Source organism: Solanum pennellii, chromosome 1 (assembly GCF_001406875.1).
Source record: "Solanum pennellii chromosome 1, SPENNV200".
Lineage (NCBI taxonomy): Eukaryota > Viridiplantae > Streptophyta > Magnoliopsida > Solanales > Solanaceae > Solanum > Solanum pennellii.
The window spans coordinates 3,624,874-3,645,785 of NC_028637.1; the positions used below are offsets into that span (position 1 = coordinate 3,624,874).

General features: G+C 33.0%; 3 protein-coding genes and 2 non-coding genes across 5 annotated transcripts; 2 read left to right on the forward strand and 3 right to left on the reverse strand.

Annotated features, from left to right (window-relative positions):
• Window positions 1-7,823: 7,823 nt before the first annotated feature.
• LOC107015268 (beta-glucosidase BoGH3B-like) lies at window positions 7,824-12,456 on the forward strand. Its single transcript, XM_015215489.2, has 9 exons — window positions 7,824-8,199; window positions 9,532-9,736; window positions 9,925-10,015; window positions 10,089-10,234; window positions 10,364-10,607; window positions 10,721-10,825; window positions 10,927-11,109; window positions 11,193-11,397; window positions 11,772-12,456. The coding sequence occupies exons 1-9, from the start codon at window positions 7,977-7,979 to the stop codon at window positions 12,272-12,274; spliced, it is 1,905 nt and encodes a 634-aa protein (XP_015070975.1). The 5' UTR covers window positions 7,824-7,976; the 3' UTR covers window positions 12,275-12,456.
• An 837-nt stretch (window positions 12,457-13,293) lies between these two features.
• Window positions 13,294-13,365, forward strand: TRNAK-UUU. Its single transcript has one exon. It is a non-coding gene; the product is annotated as a tRNA-Lys (tRNA).
• A 517-nt stretch (window positions 13,366-13,882) lies between these two features.
• Window positions 13,883-15,203, reverse strand: LOC107011833. Its single transcript, XM_015211493.2, has 2 exons — window positions 14,925-15,203; window positions 13,883-14,134 (listed from the first exon to the last, which is right to left on the reverse strand). The coding sequence occupies exons 1-2, from the start codon at window positions 15,167-15,169 to the stop codon at window positions 14,032-14,034; spliced, it is 348 nt and encodes a 115-aa protein (XP_015066979.1). The 5' UTR covers window positions 15,170-15,203; the 3' UTR covers window positions 13,883-14,031.
• A 1,534-nt stretch (window positions 15,204-16,737) lies between these two features.
• LOC107029021 lies at window positions 16,738-17,202 on the reverse strand. Its single transcript, XM_015230310.2, has one exon. The coding sequence runs from the start codon at window positions 17,200-17,202 to the stop codon at window positions 16,738-16,740; it is 465 nt and encodes a 154-aa protein (XP_015085796.1).
• Window positions 17,203-19,831: 2,629 nt separating this feature from the next.
• Window positions 19,832-19,911, reverse strand: TRNAL-UAG. Its single transcript has one exon. It is a non-coding gene; the product is annotated as a tRNA-Leu (tRNA).
• Window positions 19,912-20,912: the final 1,001 nt, after the last annotated feature.

A 20,912-nucleotide genomic window follows, 5' to 3' on the forward strand; every position in this document is an offset into this window, starting at 1 on the left:
TACGTTCTTCCTGGCACAAGTTCGTCTGCCCACCCAGTTTCAGAAAGCGTTCCTGTGGCTCCGGTGGCTCTTTCGGCTGATGGCCACAGTCTGTTGTGGCACAGTCGTCTGGGTCACCCGTCTACTCAAATAATAAATTCTTTAATGTCTCAATTAGGTTTTTCTTCCATTCATGTAAACAATTGTGACTCCTGTTCAATTGCTAAATCTCATAAATTACCTTTTACTTTATCTGAGAAGCGTACAACTGCACCTTTTCAACTTATTCATTCTGACCTATGGGGTCCTACTGCTGTTCCTTCATTTGCTGGTTTTCGCTATTATATTTGTTTTGTGGATGATTTTACAAAATACACTTGGTTGTACCCACTAAAACACAAATCACAGGCATACACCACCTTTGTCACTTTTGAAAAAATGGTCAAAACACAATTCAATTCTCATGTTAAACTTTTTCGAAGTGACAATGGAAAGGAATATGTCAATAACATCTTTGGCCAGTTTCTGCAATCCCTGGGAATTATACATCAAACCTCCTGTCCATACACTCCCGAACAGAATGGGGTGGCTGAGCGTAAGCATCGCCATCTCATTGAAACGGTGGTTACTCTTCTACATCAATCTCATCTCCCTGTCTCCTTTTGGGTAGAAGCTCTAGCCACCGCAAACTACCTCATTAACAGAATGCCCAGTCACACTCTCTCCAACAAATCACCCTATCAACTCCTTTACCAAGAACTTCCCAATTATACCAACCTCCGCGTCTTTGGGTGTCTTGCCTACCCTTGGCTACGCCCTCATATTACTCACAAATTACAACCCCGATCCCGTCCTTGTATTTTTTTGGGCTATCATCCTACCTCCAAGGGTTATCGCTGTCTTGACCCACAAACTCATAAAGTCTACATATCTCGTCATGTCAAATTTGTCGAAAATGAGTTTCCCTACGAGTCTATTTCCTCCTCCACAAATACATCATTCATTGGCGTCCTTCCCCTTTTTCCAACATACTCACAGGGTCCCTCACCACCTTCCCCCACACCTCCACCCACTACCCAACCACCCCTCATCACCCCTTCGACCGTCACCCACAATACACCCGCAACCACCACCCACACTCACAACCAACCCGAACCACCCCATACCCACAACATCTCCAGCCCGATCCGTTTTGGGTCCTTCCCGGCCACCCCCGAATCACCACCGCCCGTGCCACCCCCCAATACTCATCCCATGTTAACCCGTGGCAAAGCCGGTATCTTTAAACCCAAAACCTTTCAGGCTACCATACTACCAAATACACCCCTTCCCGATAGTGAACCAACAACCTACTCTGTTGCCTCAAAAAATGCTTATTGGCGTCATGCTATGGATGACGAGTTTAAGGCTTTGACTGATCAGAAAACTTGGGTTCTTGTACCTAAGCCCCATGGGCGGCACCCAGTGGGCTGTAAATGGGTGTACAAAATTAAACACAATGCGGATGGCAGTATTTCCAGGTACTAGGCTCGTTTGGTTGCTAAAGGCTACAATCAGGAGTATGGGCTTGATTACTCCGAGACATTCAGTCCTGTTATTCGGCAGGAAACCATTCGCCTGGTACTGTCACTCGCCGTGCGCAACAATTGGCTCATCAATCAGTTGGATGTTTCCAATGCTTTTCTTCATGGCATGCTTGATGAAACTATCTACATGACGCAACCACCGGGCTATGTTGATCCCCGCTTCCCTCAACATGTTTGCAAACTCCAGAAGTCTCTGTATGGGCTCAAGCAAGCCCCCCGTGCTTGGTACACACGTCTGAAAACGTTCCTCCAGGGACTCGGCTTCACGTGTTGCGTACACGACACGAGTCTGTTTACTCGACATTCAGCACACGGTACAGTCATTCTTCTTGTCTATGTAGATGATATCATTATTACAGGCTCTACTGCAGCTCTCATTCAGGATGTCACTCGAGCTATGCATACTACCTTCAAAATGAAGGACCTTGGCCCGTTACATTATTTTCTGGGAATGGAGGTTTCTCGGACAGGCAGCGGCTTGTTTCTTCATCAGTCAAAATATGCTCGAGATCTGTTGCAGAAAGCTGGACTGGAAAAATGCACCAGTCAACCAACACCGATGGCAGTCTCTTCGTCTACGAATGGAGCCGACACCCCCTTTGCCGATATCACCCACTTCCGCAGCCTCATTGGGGCTCTACAGTATCTGGCCATTACCCGTCCTGACATCCAGTTTGCTGTCAACCGAGTTGCTCAGCGCATGCATCAACCAAGTGAACATGATTACCATTGTCTAAAACGCATTCTCAGGTACATTTTTGGCACTCTTGGTCGTGGTTTACTCATTCGACCCGGGGACTTGGAGCTTCGGGGTTTCTCAGATTCAGATTGGGCGAATGATAAAAATGACAGAAAATCTACATCGGGGTTTCTCGTTTTTTTGGGGCCGAACCTGATCTCCTGGTGTACAAAAAAACAACCCAAGGTCTCTCGGTCCTCGACTGAAGCTGAATACCGCGCCCTTGCTCTTCTTGCTGCTGAGACCATGTGGGTCACATATATTCTTCGCGAACTCCGCGCCACTCACACTGTTCCTGCTCTCTATTGTGACAACAAATCAACCATCTGTGTGGCCAAGAATTCCGTCCTACACACCAGAATGAAGCATGTTGATACCGATTGTCTCTTTGTTCGCGATGAAGTTCAGGCCGGCACCATGACTGTGCAGTATGTACCCACTGAAGAACAACCGGCTGATATTCTCACCAAGCCTCTCCCGAGCCGACAGCACGATTACCTCAGTTCCAAGCTTCCGTTCGCTTCCGCTCAGCTCAGCTTGAGGGGGGATAATAACAGATAGTATTAAATAAATAGTATAAAATAATATTAGTATTTACTGTGTACTAATCCTAGTCCTATTAGGATTAGTACTCCTTAATTCTAGTCCTATTAGGATTAGTACTCCTTCCTATATCTCCTATATATATCTCCCATGTATTCCCTTAACACTTGAATACAATCAATATTCCTTCAACTTTTAGAGGATTCGACATGGATCCATCGATATTTTTGAAGAGTACGAGCAACATAGGTAAATAGGTTACTCCATTAGCTTTGATAAGATGACTTGCTTTGTTATGTTCCATCAAATAGCATAAGCAAATTTTCTATTTTCATGTATACAAACCTTATATTAAATCAATAAGTTTGCCCATTGGAAAAGATCCTTTTTTTTTTCTTCATGTAAAGTGTTGTTCAATATACTTGAGACTAAAAAAATAGAAAGAAATATGAAATGAACGACCATGGAGAGCTACTTTCTCGAATATCAACGTAGGCAGTGGCGGATCCACAAATTAATCTCAGGGGGTTCAAAATTTAAAGAAGAAGCTCATGTGGTAAATGTAAGTGCGCGGTGATCGTAGTAATTCCGACTTGCTTTTTGTACAAGCTATCTCATTGGTTGATAAAAGTTGACACCAAACTAATCAAAGATATTGAGAACAAAGCTACGTTAATAAAAAAAATATTATTGGATCAGTTGTACTACATAAGTCGATAAAACACGTGAGAATTAAAGGATGAAAAATGAAGCGAGATGGAGAAGAAAAATATTTACCTAAACCTGATAAATTTATTATGCCTTATCATACCGTATTAAGCATTTCTTCCTACTTTTACCCTGCTCCATCGAACATACTTAAAAAATTTTAAATTAGCATTCATTCAAACACATATTACTAGGAAAATTATCAGGATTCTCAAAAAGTGTGTAAGTATAGATTTACTAATATTATATTTAGAAGACAAATAAATGACATCATCAATTTTTTTCGTTCATATAGTTTACTTTACTAGGTTAGCGTTCACTTTGTTGAAAAAATATGACGAATAAATCAGATAAGTTTAGTTACCATCTCTCTATAATAGAATTGAAAAAAAAAATAGAAAAGAAATTCCATGAATTGTATTAAATATATATTATTAAAAGAATATTGACAATTTTTGGTTTCTTCATTCAATTACATCTAATTTATCTTTATATATAAAATTATGTTAAAATAAAATGACTAATAGATATAAGAAGAATAAAAAATATGTCTCGATAAATTTAATAAAAACAAATTAGAAAAAAAATGACATATAAGAAAAAAATAATGAAAAAGAGAAGATGATCCAAGTCCAGAAGTTGAGCCCACTTCCATGCATTAAAAAGGGTAAAAAATAAGAGAACAAAAATTGTTGCGCGTGAGATTCAAACCCACGACGTAAAAGCCACTGCTAAACCCCTTATCCATTGGCTAAAGTTTCTCACTTAAAAGTTGAATTATCATTTTGCTCTTATTTTATCTCCAAATTAAATTAAATATTAATATATAATTAATTTAATATTAAATAATCATATTTAAATACATGCATCTAGACACAATGGTTTAAATTCTAATTATTTACATACTAAGTAATAATTATATTATATTATACTAAATACTAAAAATAAGAAGGTGTAAGGTCAAACTTTGAAAGACAAAAATATTTTATAGAAAATTGTTAGAAATTATTTCATAGGAAATTGTTAGGAATTACTTTTTTTAAAAAATAAAAATTATCTATTCTTTCTCTATAATTAATGTGATTATATGATTAAATTCGTTATCCTCTCTCTTTAGTTAGTATAGTTAAATGTATTGAATTATTAATAAAAACAATCACCTTTCCTCTACTCCATGTCTAAGATCACTTAACCTCTGAAAATTAACTTAAACAACTCTTCGCTTTTTCATCTTATCTAATGAATCTTTAGCTATATATATGTATCATGAAAAAATAATTTTTCTTTACCACTTGCCTCGTGTTGATGTGAATCATTATGCAATTTTCAGGTACTTTTTTTTTGAAATATTAATATTTGTTGATCCTCATTAGAATGATATTTTGTATCATAAATTTTATCTTTACTATTTTAGATTGTTTTTTTTTTGTTACGGGAGAAAAAAACTCTACTCCTTGTGTATTTCTTTTTACTATATATATTGTTATAATAAAAATCTTAAGAAGGATATGAATGCTGTATTTATTCTTGTCTGTTTAAATGTACTTTTATAATATTTATTTACTTTTATCTTTCCTTACTAATATAGTTTCTTTAAGTAGCTACATATTTGTGTATTTACTAATATGGAACGTAGTGAGAGATTATTAAGGATAAGTCATATAGATATATTCATATTATTAGATGCTACAGTAATATAATTATTTTCCATATTTCTTGTTTGACCAATTTAATTGAGACCTCACCAAAATTGTAACTATCAAATCATAACAAAGTTATGTAATTTGTAACAATATTAAAAAGAAAACAACATAGCAAGTATCAAATTAAACGCAAAATAATTTATTTATGCACGTGTCACGCACGAGATGCACATGTAATACACAAGATACACATATAATGCAGAATATGCACATATGACGTATGCGATGCACGTGTAATGCCCCATATACTATCTTCACTTATATGGAGTTAGTGTCAAAAACACACTTAGAGAGTGTCTGAAGTTTGAACTAGCTTATTTTTAGGTGTTTTTGTCTTTTAAACGCTCTTTAATTTCTATAGAGATGGAGCTTCAACCTATCAAACTTCGAACTCTTATCATATAAATCACTAGACTGTGCTACTGCCATTGACATAAGTAGCATGTAACAATACAAGAAAATGCACAAGTACATGATCTTAATATTGAGAAGAAGGTGAGTTTAATTTTATATAAGATTGGAAATGGATGAAGAAGATAGTGATGAGTGAGTGTATATTAGGGGCAGAAGGAAGTGATGTCTTTGTTAATTGACATTAGCAATTAGATTTAGATATTAAATGAGTGTACCTAACATTCTTATTAAGGATTGATGGTAACTTCAATTGAATTATGCAAGACAAAAAAGATACTAGAATTGCCAAAGATAGTTATCTTAATTTGAATTGATACTATGGATCTTGAAGTTCTTAGAGTGGATACTCAGACTATCCATGTTGTGTGATATCACCAGGGCTCTCACTATAGCTAAGAACTTATTCCACCACTAAAGGACTAAGCATATCGATGTAAGACATCATTTTTTGATGGATCATGTTGAGAAAGGAAAAATCAGTTTGTAATTCTGTATGATCAAAGATCAAATTGTTGATATCTTCACAAAAGCTCTAACGAGGGACCTAGTCGAGATAAGAAAATTGAGGTTGGTAATGCTGAAACTTGACTGAATGGATCCTACTTGAAGTAAGCTACTTGAAAGGGAGATGATCATGTTGATGGAGGGAATCAATGTTGGTTACTACTTGACGAGGATATGGTCTAGACGATAGGGGGAACTGGTGAAGGGGGGAAGAAGTTTAACAATTTTGTCCTCATCAAAAAGGGAGAAAATGTTATTTTGTTGTTGATGTAAAGTTTTAATAATTTAACAAATTTTGGAAATGATGAAACAAGGGGACCAATCCGGTAACCTAAAGAGTCATGCTGATAGGGGATCTGGTTAAAGTGGAAGAGGGTGAATAAGTATGTTATCATCAAAGGGGGGGGGGAGGGGAGATGCTATTTTGGAACTGATTTTAAGTTTTGATGATTAACAAATATAGAGATCTAACAAGGGACCAGATCTAGCTAGGAAAGGGTATTTTGGTATTGGGATTGAATAGGGAAAATAAATGAATAAACTTAGTGTGAGAAATATTTGTGTGTGATCATCAAAAAGGAAAAAAACATTGTATTCTAGGTGTTTTGATGATCCTCACAAATGCAGGGACCCGGTCTCTGGCAGGGTGCTCTCGTCCAGGTTAGAAACGGTGTACAACTAAAAAGTTATCTTTAGAGATGTCTTATCAGGTTGGTTGGTGAAAAATACACATACGTCACCACTAAGAAGGGCAACAAAGTTGTTTGTTTTAGTTGTCAAAACTTTGTTGTTAATTGATATATACAACAATAAACAAACAACATTATTCATTCAAAAAGAGATAGAAAGCTAGCAAGGCTTTTTTCAAAAACTCAAGCATCAAAGAACACACCAAAAGAGACCTGGTCCCGAAAAAACTACGTACATGAAAAGGACGAAAAAGCAACTGTCAAAAAGTTGTCAACTGTGATGTGATTGGTGCATAGCTTTTCAGAATAGCACGCTCTTAGCCAATGACCTCGTTCCAAGGGTTTGTGTCCATTTTAATTACACATAAATATTGTTAACTTCCAAAAAAGTTCCTTAATTATTAATTGTACTATTGATGGATACGACACATAAATAAAGTGTATTAAAAGAGTTAAAAGGTAAATTATTAAAAATAAACCAATCAAATCAAACCACAAATTATTATTTTTTTCGATTTCCGTTTAACTTTAATTACTCCCCCAATTTTTTTTACCCTTTTGGCAAAATTTATTGTATCGTATTTTTTACAAAAAAAATAATCAAAATTGACGAATTAGATTACTAATTTACCCCAAGTAATATCCATAACCGCAATTTTATCTTTATGGTTTCAATTTTATAAGAAAAAGTCAATTACACAAGCTCTTTTTTTTTTTTTTTGAATATTTCCAAGTAGGAAAATATTAACTAACACATAAAAATGTGTCACACAATCATGATCCAAAACAAAGTTTGTTACAAATTATTCATTCATAATCACTCCATAGCTAAAAATCCTCTTAAACTTGAAACTCTTTTTTGTGTCTATATATAATTTGTATGTACATATAATTCATACCATATATATGAACCATCACCTAGAGCTCTCCCTCTCTATATTTTTTTCATTTTTCCCCCCTATAAATTTTATCCAAAAATAAAAAATTAAAAAATTAAAAGGAAAAAAATCATCTATTTTATGTTTTGTTTCCTACTTGTTATCTAACTTTTTTTTATTTGTTTGTTCATAACATATTGTACCTAAAAGATTATTATTGAGGTTGTAACAAAATGGGGAAATTTGTAAAAATACCCTTTATAGGATTTATGTTATTTTGTGTCTTAGCTATGGTTATAGAGGCAGAAAATATGAAATATAAAGATCCAAAACAAAAATTGAGTGTTAGAATTAAAGATTTATTGAAAAGAATGACACTTGAAGAAAAAATTGGTCAAATGACTCAAATTGAGAGGAAAGTTGCATCTGCTGAGGTTATGAGTAAATATTTTATTGGTATGTTTTTGATTTTTTTAATTATTATTTTTTAAAAACTTTTTTTGAGTTATAAATTGGTTATTTTTGAACTTTTTGTATATTTTTGTGTTTGAATATTTATATATATGTTGTTCAGACTCTTCGAAAATATTGACAGGTGTATAGTGGATTGATGAATTGGTTATTCTTGAATTTTTTGCCTATTTGGTGTTTGAAAATCTATGTTGATCGGACTCTTAAAGAATGTCGATAGAGGATTGATAAATTAGCCATTCTTGAAAGTTTTGTCTATTTGGTGTTTGAAAATCTATGTTGGTCGGACTCTTAAAGAATGTCGATAGAGGATTGATAAATTAGCCATTCTTGAAAGTTTTGTCTATTTGGTGTTTGAAAATCTATGTTGGTCGGACTCTTCGGAAATGTTGGTAGGTGTGTAGTGGGTTTTTAGTGGATTGATGAATTGGTTATTCTTGAAATTTTTGTCTATTTGGTGTTTGAAAATCTATGTTGGTCGTACTCTTCGAAAATTTCGATAGAGGATTGATAAATTGGCCATTCTTGAAATTTTTGTCTATTTGGTGTTTGAAAATCTACGGAGTCTTCGAAAATGTTGACAGGTGTATAGTGGATTTTTAGTGGATTGATGAATTGGTTATTCTTGAATTTTTTGTCTATTTGGTATTTGAAAATCTATGTTGGTCGGACTCTTCAAAAATGTGGATAAGTGTATAGTGGATTTCTAGAGGATTGATAAAATTAGCAATTCTTGAAATTTTTTTACATTTGGTGTTTAAAAAATTATGTTGGTCGGACTCTTCAAAAATGAGTTTGAATCCTCTAAAATAGTGCATATTTAAAGGATTGATGAATATTTGTCCATTTGGTTTTTAAAAATTATGTCTGTTCAGACTCTTCAAAAATGTGGATTCGGATCCTCTAAAATAGTGCATTTTTAGAGGATTGATGAATTGACCATTCTTAAAATGTGGTTCAGACTCTTTAAAAATGTGGACGGATGCATGTTGGATCATCTAAAATAGAGCATTTTTGGTGTTTGAAAACTATGTCGCTCCGATCGCTCTTCAAAAATGTTGACGAATGTATGTACGATCCTTCAAAAATAGTGCATTTTTGAAGGATCTGATATGGGATTGCGACAACATCTTTGGAGAGTGCATGGTTTGAGTCAAAAAGCTTCAATTTCAACATTTTCTTGTATTTGGAAGCTCATATTTGACAGCATTGTATAGTTTATGTATATCAGCTCGAACAAGTAAACAGTAAATCTGATCCGCTATCTGTGTAGTAAAAACCCCTTTTATCTCCAACTATATGTACTTTTTCCTGCAGGGAGTCTATTGAGTGGTGGAGGGAGTGTACCAAAACCTAATGCCACAGCTGAGGATTGGGTGAATATGGTAAATGATTTTCAAAAGGGGTCTCTCTCGACTCGTCTCGGTATTCCCATGATTTATGGCATTGATGCAGTTCATGGCCATAACAATGTCTACAAAGCTACAATCTTTCCTCACAATGTTGGACTTGGTGTCACCAGGCAAGTTTCGATAAATCGTTCTTTGAAATGCAGATGCTTAGTATCAATGTGTGTTCCCAGGGATATCTTTGATGAAGTATATGCCATGCTGTTCTTCTCGTAGTTGATGCTATCGATGCCTGAATGATCTGGTGTACAGATCACATTTGCTTGTTTCAATATTTATATCCTCGTGTTTTCGTTGATAGGGATCCTGAACTTATGAAGCGAATCGGAGCTGCAACAGCACTTGAAGTCAGAGCTACTGGAATACCATATGCTTTCTCACCATGCATTGCAGTAAGTTGATATGATTGACACTTCTAGCACATAAAGGTGTTTGATATGATACTAATAACTTGTGTTATGGTAGGTATGTAGAAACCCGAGGTGGGGTCGTTGTTATGAAAGTTTCAGCGAAGATATTAACATTGTACGAAGCATGACAGAGATCATTCCTGGTTTACAAGGCGATTTACCGGCTGGCATGAGCAAGGGAACACCTTATGTTAACGGAAAGTACGTATCATTGTTCTCTCATTTTGATCGAATGATCTATTCTATGTTCTGTTCTTTCGATATATCTGTATTATTGCTAAGAAATTCTGTCAAAGCAACTAAAGTTGACATTTGTATTCTATTTGTAAGGACAAAGGTAGCAGGCTGTGCTAAGCACTTTGTGGCAGATGGTGGTACTGTGAATGGACTCGATGAAAACAACACAATAGTCGATTCAAAAGGATTATTTAGCATCCACATGCCTGCATATTACGATTCAGTCATAAAGGGTGTTGCAACAGTTATGGCATCTTACTCGAGCTTGAACGGTGACAGGATGCATGCCAACACACATCTACTCACTGGTTTCCTAAAGAAGAGGTTGAACTTCAGGGTAAGAACGTTTAGCTCGTGTATATAACTGACAGTCTAAAGTTATCTTTTGGTTAACGTCCATGATGGATGTATCAAACTATATAACCACGTCTATTGGCATGTACGTTTCAGGGCTTTGTCATTTCAGATTGGGAAGGTATTGACCGGATAACGAACCCAGCTAACTCTAATTACACGTATTCAGTAGAAGCAAGTATTAACGCAGGAATTGACATGGTTAGTATGTTGAATTTCTCAGTAGTGAATACATGAAAATGATATGTTATTGAGTAGAGTTTTCGTTGTTGTTCATGTATGTCTGTTTTGTCTACACACAGGTTATGGTACCGAATAACTACACAGATTTTATTGGCAATCTAACAATGCTAGTGAATAAAAACATCGTTCCCATGAGCAGAATCGATGATGCTGTGAAGCGTATACTAAGGGTTAAGTTTGTCATGGGACTGTTTGAGGATCCAATGGGTGATCTTAGCTTAGCTAAACATTTGGGCAGCCCGGTACAATATATGCTTATGTTTCGATTCTTTAGGATATTTCTGTTTTCGTGTTAGCATTATTATCGTTAAACATATTCGTGCAGGAACATAGAGAAATTGCAAGAGAAGCAGTAAGGAAATCACTTGTGCTTTTGAAGAATGGCAAAACACCTCAGCAACCATTACTTCCCCTTCCGAAAAAGGCGGCGAAGATACTTGTAGCTGGAACTCATGCACACAATTTGGGTTACCAGTGTGGAGGCTGGACGATTCTATGGCAGGGTGTGCCTCACAATAACCTTACAATCGGTACGTTCTGTTCTTATTCTGTCATTTCGACTAGAGTACTACACGAATCCTTCATTTCTCTTAACGTCAATCCCTTATGGTACACTAGATTCTGCTCGGTTATTGATTGAACGAGTATAACATGTATAACGTGTCTCATACTAGATGCACCATGTCTAGTGTCTGCTCTCCGCTTCTATTAGTCCATAAGTAAGTACTGTGATGAAGCGGTTGTTGCTTACCTGACACGATTGTACAAGGTCTTGGGTGAACAAGAATTAGGGATATGATACGGGGAAGGGCTGAGATGTTCAGTCGACTCCCTCCTCCTTACGAGTGAGATCATTTGATAAAAAGTTGTTCAGCTCAAACTGATGCATCTCGAAATCTTACAGGAACAACTGTCTTAGATGCTGTAAAGAAAACTGTTGATCCTGCAACGCAAGTAGTATTCAACGAGGTGCCAGACAGTAACTTTGTGCAATCGAGCAAATTCGACTATGCTGTTGTAGTTGTTGGTGAAAATACCTATGCTGAAATGTACGGCGATAGCTCAAACCTCACAATACCTGATCCAGGTCCTAGCGTTATACAAAACGTTTGTGGAGCTGTGAAATGTGTTGTAGTCATCATCTCTGGACGTCCTGTTGTGATCGAGCCATACGTTGAGAAAATGGATGCAATTGTGGCTGCTTGGCTTCCAGGAACTGAAGGACAAGGTATTGCTGATGTTCTGTTTGGTGACTATGGATTCACTGGTAAACTCGCGCGTACTTGGTTCAAGAGAGTCGATCAGCTCCCTATGAACGTTGGCGATCCACACTATGATCCTTTGTTTCCCTTCGGATTCGGACTCACAACTCAGGCAGTGAATGGAAACCAGAAAAACATGATTTGAGTGAAGTAAATTTTGTGTAAGAAAAGCTTCATAATATATAGTTTTGTAGACTATATCAAGCAAAAGATGAAAAAATAAAGTAAATTTCTATATCATAAAAGCAAGTGTTGTTATTTTTCTTATCCATTTTGTTGTAAATATATTGCTTGAGGTTCATATAAATAATATGGCTATCCAATATATGTTTTGTTTTTGTATACATGTTGATTCAATTTGTAGCTTTTGGTATTGTTGTTGTTAAAGTAATGTATCCGTCAACTTTGCGATTTAGAATCGATGTATCTCTCGTTAAAAAATGACTCACATACACGTACACTTTCCATCTAATCAATCTCAATCACATATGCCCTTTATATGACATTCTTATTTTGGGGCGTTTCAAAATGTTTGATACGAATACAAATCTATCAACGTACAACTTTTATTGTAATTGCATTAGACAAAGCTTCATTCCGATTTGTATGACATTCTTATTCTGGGGGTGTTTCAAGATGTTTGATACGAATAAAATTATGCTTGTATACACATTCTATATAAGATTTTTACGATCATCAAACTATTAATGAATAATTTCAATTAAAAGATAACTGATTCGACTCGACTCATTTTTAAAATATGTGGCTATTTGTTACAATGCATTATCTAATTTGTACCAATCCCTCTAATTATCCTTGTAAAGACAGAGTTTAGTCGAACTTTTATCAATCAAAACCAATTTAAAGTACTATTTACTTTCAGGGTCGTCTGATCCGTGAGATAAGATACATAAGAATATTTTATGAGATTATTTTATCTCGCCTTCCATGTTAGATAGTAATCTCATCATTTCAATACAAATGATAGGATAAAACAATCTCGGAATTAGTTAAATACAAAATAAAGTAATCTCAACTTTATCTCGATATTATTTTCTTTATCCCACATACTAAACGAACCCTTAAGTTCTAATTTACAAAATTGTGTTATTCTTCAAATTATTTATTTTTTATACTATATTAGGGAAAACATTTAACATATTAGCCGTCTTAGCTCAGTGGTAGAGCGCGTGGCTTTTAACCACGTGGTCGTGGGTTCGATCCCCACAGACGGCGATTTATTTTATTTTTTTCGAAAATAATTTTTTATTATTTTTTTGCAAAATCAAAGTCAACATTTTTTAAAAATATAACTTAATAAACATTTCAAGAATAATGTTTGAGTTTCGAAATTATATCACAATTTTTATTGCACTTTTAATTGAAACTATTTATTTATATTTGTTTCGTAAATTTCAACACATATAGCTAGCGTGCTGATTAGGGGTTGAATATCATAACTTTTGCTTTATATTTATATTAGTAAATTCATTAAACGTATAATAACATTTAATTATGAAACGAGTAACTATGAATCCCCACAGAGGGCGATTTATTTTATTTTTTCGAAAATAATTTTTTATTATTTTTTTGCAAAATAAAAGTCTAACATTTTAAAAATATAACTTAACAACCATTTCAATAATAATGTTTGAGTTTCGAAATTATATCACAATTTTAATTGCATTTATTTGAAACTATTTATTTATATTTGTTTTGTAAATTTTAACACATATAGCTAGCATGCTGATTAGGGGTTGAATATCATAACTTTTGCTTTATATTTATATTAGAAAATTCATTAAACGTATAATAACATTTAATTATGAAGCGAGTAACTAAGATAATAACAAATTTCGAACCATAAATTATTTTAAATTCTGACTCAACCTCTCGACTCGATCAATCCTCTAGCTCTAAGGGCTTAAAATATTTTCTATCAATAAGATAAGTGCCAATGCTGAGACGAACTGCCCACACATCCATAGGTTTCCTTGACACTATCCTGCATTACATTAATTCAATTTTATTTAATATAAAACTCACATATATATAGTTTAGTTTATAATTTACTTAGTTGAAAATAAGTAAATTTATGATTTAGAGTCAGCGAGTTTTGCTTGTTATGTAATACCAATAATCTTCACGCATATATAATTTGAGCTACATACAATAATTTCGATCAAACATAATATGTTTAATTTAAATCTATCGTAAAAAAATAATGTAATTCCATTCGAATGTAATGCACCGGTTCGAACATCAATGCTCTAGCTCGTCTCTTGGTCATCGGGGTGGAGCTAACATTTGAGTTATGGATTCAGCGAGCCTCACTAATTTTGATTTATTTCTGTATTTGTATATAAAAAATAATCCATAAACTAAACATTCTTGCTCGAACTCTGATTTGGTAAATTCACTATAAACTTATTTACCATTTACCATAATGAGAATAATAATTATTTTTTAAAATATAAAAATAAATATTCCCCTCAATCTTAGTTCTTGTTGGAAATTAATGAATGACAAAAGAAAAATATACTTCTAAAACCAAGCAAACATAATGTATAGTACATGGTATGGAATGACTTTTTTTGATACACAAAAAACTTTAACATTTTTCACACAATCAAAATTATCTTAAAAGTAATTAACTATGATTTAATAGTGTAACACATAAAGTATAATACACATTAAGACATTAAATTGTGATTTGTGAATCATCATATGTTAATTATCAGTGTATATAAAATAAATTTACACAAAACAAAAAGTATGTAAAATTAAGCGCGCACCTGCCAACGTCACCGGGTTTGACCAAGCCAACATTGGGTCTAAGACAAGGCACAGAGGCAGCTGTTTTAAGCAACTTAGGAGACTCAATTACTATGATTGGTGACCCAATTTCAAGTTTTTGTGAGCCATCATTTGTGTTTAACTCACATTGGGTGATTAAATTGAAGGGTAATTGTGTTGAACCATAGCTAAATCTTGATGAATTTGGGCATTTGGGAATTGAGGTGAAAGAAACTAGTGCCATTGTTAAAGTAAAATGAAAAAAAAAAGGTGTATGTATGGTTCTAAGTTCTACTTTCAAGATGATGTTTTTGTGGTTCTTGGTAGAGTACAAGTGTTTGATGCATGGGGTACTACTTGGTGTACGTGGGGTCCACGCGTGTGAAAAGAAAAATTGATACGAAAAAATGAGTCCGGAGCCTAAAGGGTATAAAATATTAACAAAAATTTCAAAACGATATATAAAAATTTATATTAACCAAAACGGTAAAATCGCTGGAACAACAGCGATTTCCTCCGCCGGAAAAAACAAAATCGATGCTACTGCAACGATTTTGCAAAATGTATTTTTTTAAAAAAAAAAAATCAAGAAAATCAAATCACTGCTACTAGGCAGCGATTTTCATTTTTTTAAAAAAAAAATTTCATGAAAATCGCTGCTAAAATTTTTATTTTAAAAAAAAATTCATGAAAATCGACGGCACACATCTTCATTTGAATTTTTTTATTTTTTTCAAAAAAAAATTAAAATCGCTTCCTAGGCAGCGATTTTTTCGAATTCTTTTTAATAAAAAAATCACATTTTGCAAAATCGCTGCAGTAGCAACGATTTTGCTTTTTCGGGCGGAGGAAATCGCTATTGTTCCAGCGATTTTGCCGTTTTGGTTAATATAAAATTTTATATACCATTTTGAAAATTTTGTTAATATTTCATACTCTTTAGGCTCCGGACTCACGAAAAAAGATAGTATGAAAATTCGGGATATTTGATTTTATAGCTCTTTATAAACTTGATTTTTTAGTTTTATGTTCTTTTTTATAAGAGATTTTTATTTTTACACCAGTGACGTGAAAAAGTTAATTTTTTGTATTTAATTAGTAAGTGATTACAAGAGTTCCCCCAGAAACCTCTTCGTGATTGGATAAAAATGATCTTTGAATTTACTAGTCCGAATATTTTTTAAAGATATATAAATGTCTGACAAGAATAAAGAATATCGTAATGAGAGTTATAACTTATAACTGAGCAAATAATCGAGAATTTCAAGTTCGAAATTTTCTGCATTCATTCTATTTGGCATTAATCGATTAGCAACTGTTAATGATTCAGTTATCAATTTAACCAATAAAACTTGAAAGCTGATAAAAATAATTGGAAAAAATCATTAACCAAACTGATAAGACAAAATAACATAAACACATAATAGAATTCCAAATTTCAATAATCAATCTTGATAAATTAATAATACTTTTTTCGATTCAAGTTAATAAATTGAATCGAAATTTACACTCACTCTAATCCAAACAACATTATTAATCAAAGAACTAAACCATTAAAAATTCCCAATCCACATTTTTGCATTTATCATTTTCACAAAGATATTACAACAATATATAGCAAAAAATAGAAAAAATAAAACTTTTTACTACTTCTTTTTGCAATTATATTTACAAATCATATCATTGAAATACCTTATTCTCTAACCCAAAATGCAAAATGCCCTCTTTTTTTAATTTATTTATTTAGTCCAAAAAATTCATATAATTAATTTATAAATTCCATTAATTAATATATTTTTTTTTCTTACCCTTTTATTCTTCTTTTTTCTCAGATGAGTTTCTCCAAAATCCACCTTCATAAAACCGGCCCCACATCTCCGTTTCCGATTCCGCCGACGCCGGCTTTTCGCCGATGGCATTGACGTTTTCCGATTCTTTTCCGTCGCCGGCACCGGTTAATTGGCAGCCTTTGGGTTCAATCTTCTTATTGTTATTATTCAAAAGCCTTTTCTGTTTATTCTTCCTCAATAATTTCCGGCACAATCCCGTCGGAACTTTATACACCGCCAGTATAAGAAAATGAATCATCGCACAGGGAAGACAGCAACACACCGTCGCGCACTCCGCCGCCGTTCTGCCGGCGACTTCGCCTTTCCGATTACGAAGAGTTTCGCAGTGATTCATCATCGTCGGCGTTGTAGTTTCTGTTCGTAACAACGGTTGTCGACGGTGCACCGTCGATGACCCTGTTTGCCCTGTCATCGCCGGCGATTTCATTTTGACCGGAAAAAGAACAGGGTAAAAATTAATTCATTTTTGAAAAATAACAAGAAATTGTGAAAAAAAAGGGGAATTTAAAGAAGAATTAAAAGAAAGGAACAAATAAATTAAGCAAAAAAAAAAAGGGATTATGAATTATGAATTTTTGGAGAAATAAATAAAATTAAAGAGGAAAACATGAAAATCTCTCTATAAGAGAGAGGTGGTGATTGAAGAGGAAATTGGAAAAAATGGAGAGAATTTTTTTTTTGTAAAATAAAAAAGAATTTGAAATTTGTTTGGCATTGAAAATTGTGAATTTGAAAAAAAAATATTTTTAAAGTAAAAATATGATATTTGAAAATTAAAATTATGTTTGATAATAAAATTAAATTGGAGTTGTATTTGAATTTTTGTAAGTGATTTTTTATCTGTGGGTATATATATATATACTACATGAAGTATATGTTTTATACTACATACTGGTAATATTTAGAAAAAAGTCAAAAAAGTTCTAAAATAATTTTTATAAATATATTATATTTTGTAAAATTTCACTAAATTTGTTATTGTAAATGCTATAAGTCGACATTTATGATGGCCGTTGATAAGTTACGTTTTCGTATTTTAATTTATTTGTCTAATTTTTATTTATAAAAGTGAATATTCTTTTTCTAATTTCAAAATCTCATATGATATGTTTAAGATTACAAGATTTTAAAGGTGCTTTAGTACATTATACATTTTTAATTTAACAACATAATATTCAAAAATATTTTTTATTTTCTCAAAATTTTTGCCGAGTCAATCTAATACAAAAAAGAATAGATGAAGTTTTTTGCTTACATGACACGATTAAGAAAGAAGATATACGTGACAAAGTTAAAGTAGCCTCCATGGTGGATAAAAAGAAAAAAAAATGAGATTGAAATAATTCGAACATGTGATAAAAATTAATTAAAAATAAAGGAGTGTTTCAAAAAATATACTTTTTTGCAAGTACTCTCAAATATCTATTATATATAGAAGTTAATGACATAGAAATATGACACCTTCTTTAATCATATATATCAGTCTTAATTGAAATATGTTCGGAGTTTTATGGCTTGTTAAGACTAATGTGTAAATAAAAAAAATTGATGTATTTTAAATGATTAACTTATCTACCTAATGTAACTTTACAGTAGGCAACATGTATTAAAATTTTAATGTGTATAGTAGTGTTTTAAAAAGCGAGAGCGTGAGAAGAGACGTTTTATACAGTCCGAGGCTAGGCGTAAGCCTCGAGACACGGAGCGTAAGTTCTATGGATCTACGGGGCGTAGTCTCTTTGTATATTCAATTTTATAGTTTTATTACTAATAAAACAAGCAAAAATCACCCCGAGACTCGCCGCAAAAATATTTTTGAAAACACAAGTGCATAGTATAAATAGTTTAGGGAATTTTATCAAAACAGCAATATGTTAGTTTTTTTGGTGACACAGTAACAATATTTCTATATTTAGTAATACTAGCATGTTTTAATTAGTTTACATTAGGAATACCGTATTTTTTCTTTTAATATGATATGTATATTTATAAAAAAAAATTATAGAAAAAATGGAAATTAAAATATAAAAAAGGTAAGTAGTATTAATAATCCTTCAGTTACTTTTTAAAAGCTGTACTTTTGGCATATATTAAGTTGAACGTTTTTTTTCTTCTTCCCTATTCTTCATATTTAAAAAAAGAATACAAACAAATTTGTCTCCTCTATTATTCAATTGATAAAGAAGCTTTATTATACAATTCGAATTCTGCAAATATAATCGAATTCACATACACAACCTTTGCAGTTACTTGTATTCCAGTTGAATTATATTTATAATATAATATAAATTATATTTTGTAACATTTTAATGAATACAAATTTTTTTTTCTTCATTTTCTATTGAAATGTATTTGTATCCCTGGTATTAATATCTTTTGAGGAAGTGTTCATATTTATGTTTTTAATCTATATTGTATTTGCTCTATCTAGAATGTATGAGTTAAATTTGTATGAGTCAGAAACAAAATTATTGCAGTTACTTGTATTCAAGTTAAATTGTATTTATAATTTAATATAAATTGTTTTTGTAACATTTTAATGCANGCTCAAAAAATCGAAATCGAAATTTAAACTAACCTTTCCACCACGAAATCTGCTTTAATAATGAACCTAGCTCGAAAATCTGCTTGAATCCTTGATAACAATGGCTTTGATGAAGAAATCTGGAAAATTTGAACAAGGAACTTGAAATTTTGGTTGAAAATTTTGAATTGATTTTAATTTTTACCTTTCTTGGAACTTTACACAAAAAGTTAATTAATTTCTTTTTTTTCATTAAATGTTATTGGACCATGTTTTGGTCCAATCAATGAGTTTCCATTAATATATTAATTTAATAAAACCAAAATACACTAAAATCTGAAAATACATACATTTAATAAAAATACGTAAAATTAATATAACATATTGCTATTTTGTCATTATCACTAAAAATTTTAAATTAATGTTATTTTGATTAATTATGTTCTTAAAGTTGTCTTAATTGCTAATTTTTCCAATAGGTTATCACATGTTTAGGTACTTAATTGGGCCAAAAATGTCCCAAAAAAAAATATGACAGCTGTGGGATTTGAACCCACGCCCTTTCGGACCAGAGCCTAAATCTGGCGCCTTAGACCACTCGGCCAAACTGTCAAGTTGTAAGATTTTAACGTATTTTATTATATGAAATTTTTTAGACATTGTATTTTGGAAATTCAGGATCACAAAAAATTCATGGACTATACCTACTTTGGGCTCGTTTTGAACTTGAAAATGCGCATGTTTTTCCCGTGAACAAACTGGGCCCATTAGGTTTTAACGGATATCCATAAAAATAAAGTTTGAGAGTTTCAAATCACGAAAAATCTGTGGACCATAGCACATGAAAATCAACAAATATAAATTTACCTTCTTTGAGCTCGTTTGAACTTGAAAATACGTCGTTTTCCCTGCGGGACGAAATGGAATTATAGCTAAGGTCTTAACCGACGTCCACGAATGATTTCATCCATTTTATTTTTGGAAATTCCGGATCACGAAAATTCCTTGGACTATAGCCCACGAAAATCAACAAAATGTGTATTTACCTACTTTGGGGCTCGTTAAACTTGAAAATGCACATGTTTTTCCCGCGGGACAAATTAGGTCCATTCCTAAGATCTTAGCTAGAAGTCCATGAAAATTTTTGGCTATTATTTTTCAGGATTTGCGGATCACACAAAATTTGTGGACTATAGCACACGAAAATCGTAAAAATCTGCATTTACTTGCTTTGGGGTACGTTTGAACTTAAAAATGCGCCTATTTTCCCCGTGGACGAACTGGGTCTATAAATAAGGTTTTAACATACGTCCATGAAAAATTTCGGTCATTTTGTTTTGAAAATTCCTGATCACAAAAAATTCATGGATTAATTGACAAAATATGTATTTACCTGCTTTGGTGCTCCATTGAAATTGAAAATACGTTCTTTTTCCCGTGAGATGAACTGGGTCCATAGCTAAGTTCTAAACGGAGGTCTATAAAAAGTTCGGCCATTTTATTTCCAAAAGTGTGGATCTCAAAAAATCCATTGATTGTAGAACACGAAAATCGATAAAATCTGCATTTATCTTCTTTGAGGCTCATGTCAACTTGAAAATGTGCCCAATTTT

What these genes read in the sequence shown, in the direction of transcription:
- LOC107015268 (XM_015215489.2), top strand. Translation starts at nt 7,977, where the DNA reads ATGGGGAAATTTGTAAAAATACCCTTTATAGGATTTATGTTATTTTGT. An exon ending in CTTTCTCACCATGCATTGCA is followed by an intron (nt 10,016 to 10,088) that starts GTAAGTTGATAT and finishes GTGTTATGGTAG; the next exon opens with GTATGTAGAAACCCGAGGTG. An exon ending in TCACAATAACCTTACAATCG is followed by an intron (nt 11,398 to 11,771) that starts GTACGTTCTGTT and finishes GAAATCTTACAG; the next exon opens with GAACAACTGTCTTAGATGCT.
- LOC107011833 (XM_015211493.2), bottom strand. Translation starts at nt 15,169, where the DNA reads ATGGCACTAGTTTCTTTCACCTCAATTCCCAAATGCCCAAATTCATCA. An exon ending in AAACCCGGTGACGTTGGCAG is followed by an intron (nt 14,135 to 14,924) that starts GTGCGCGCTTAA and finishes AATGTAATGCAG; the next exon opens with GATAGTGTCAAGGAAACCTA.
- LOC107029021 (XM_015230310.2), bottom strand. Translation starts at nt 17,202, where the DNA reads ATGAAATCGCCGGCGATGACAGGGCAAACAGGGTCATCGACGGTGCAC.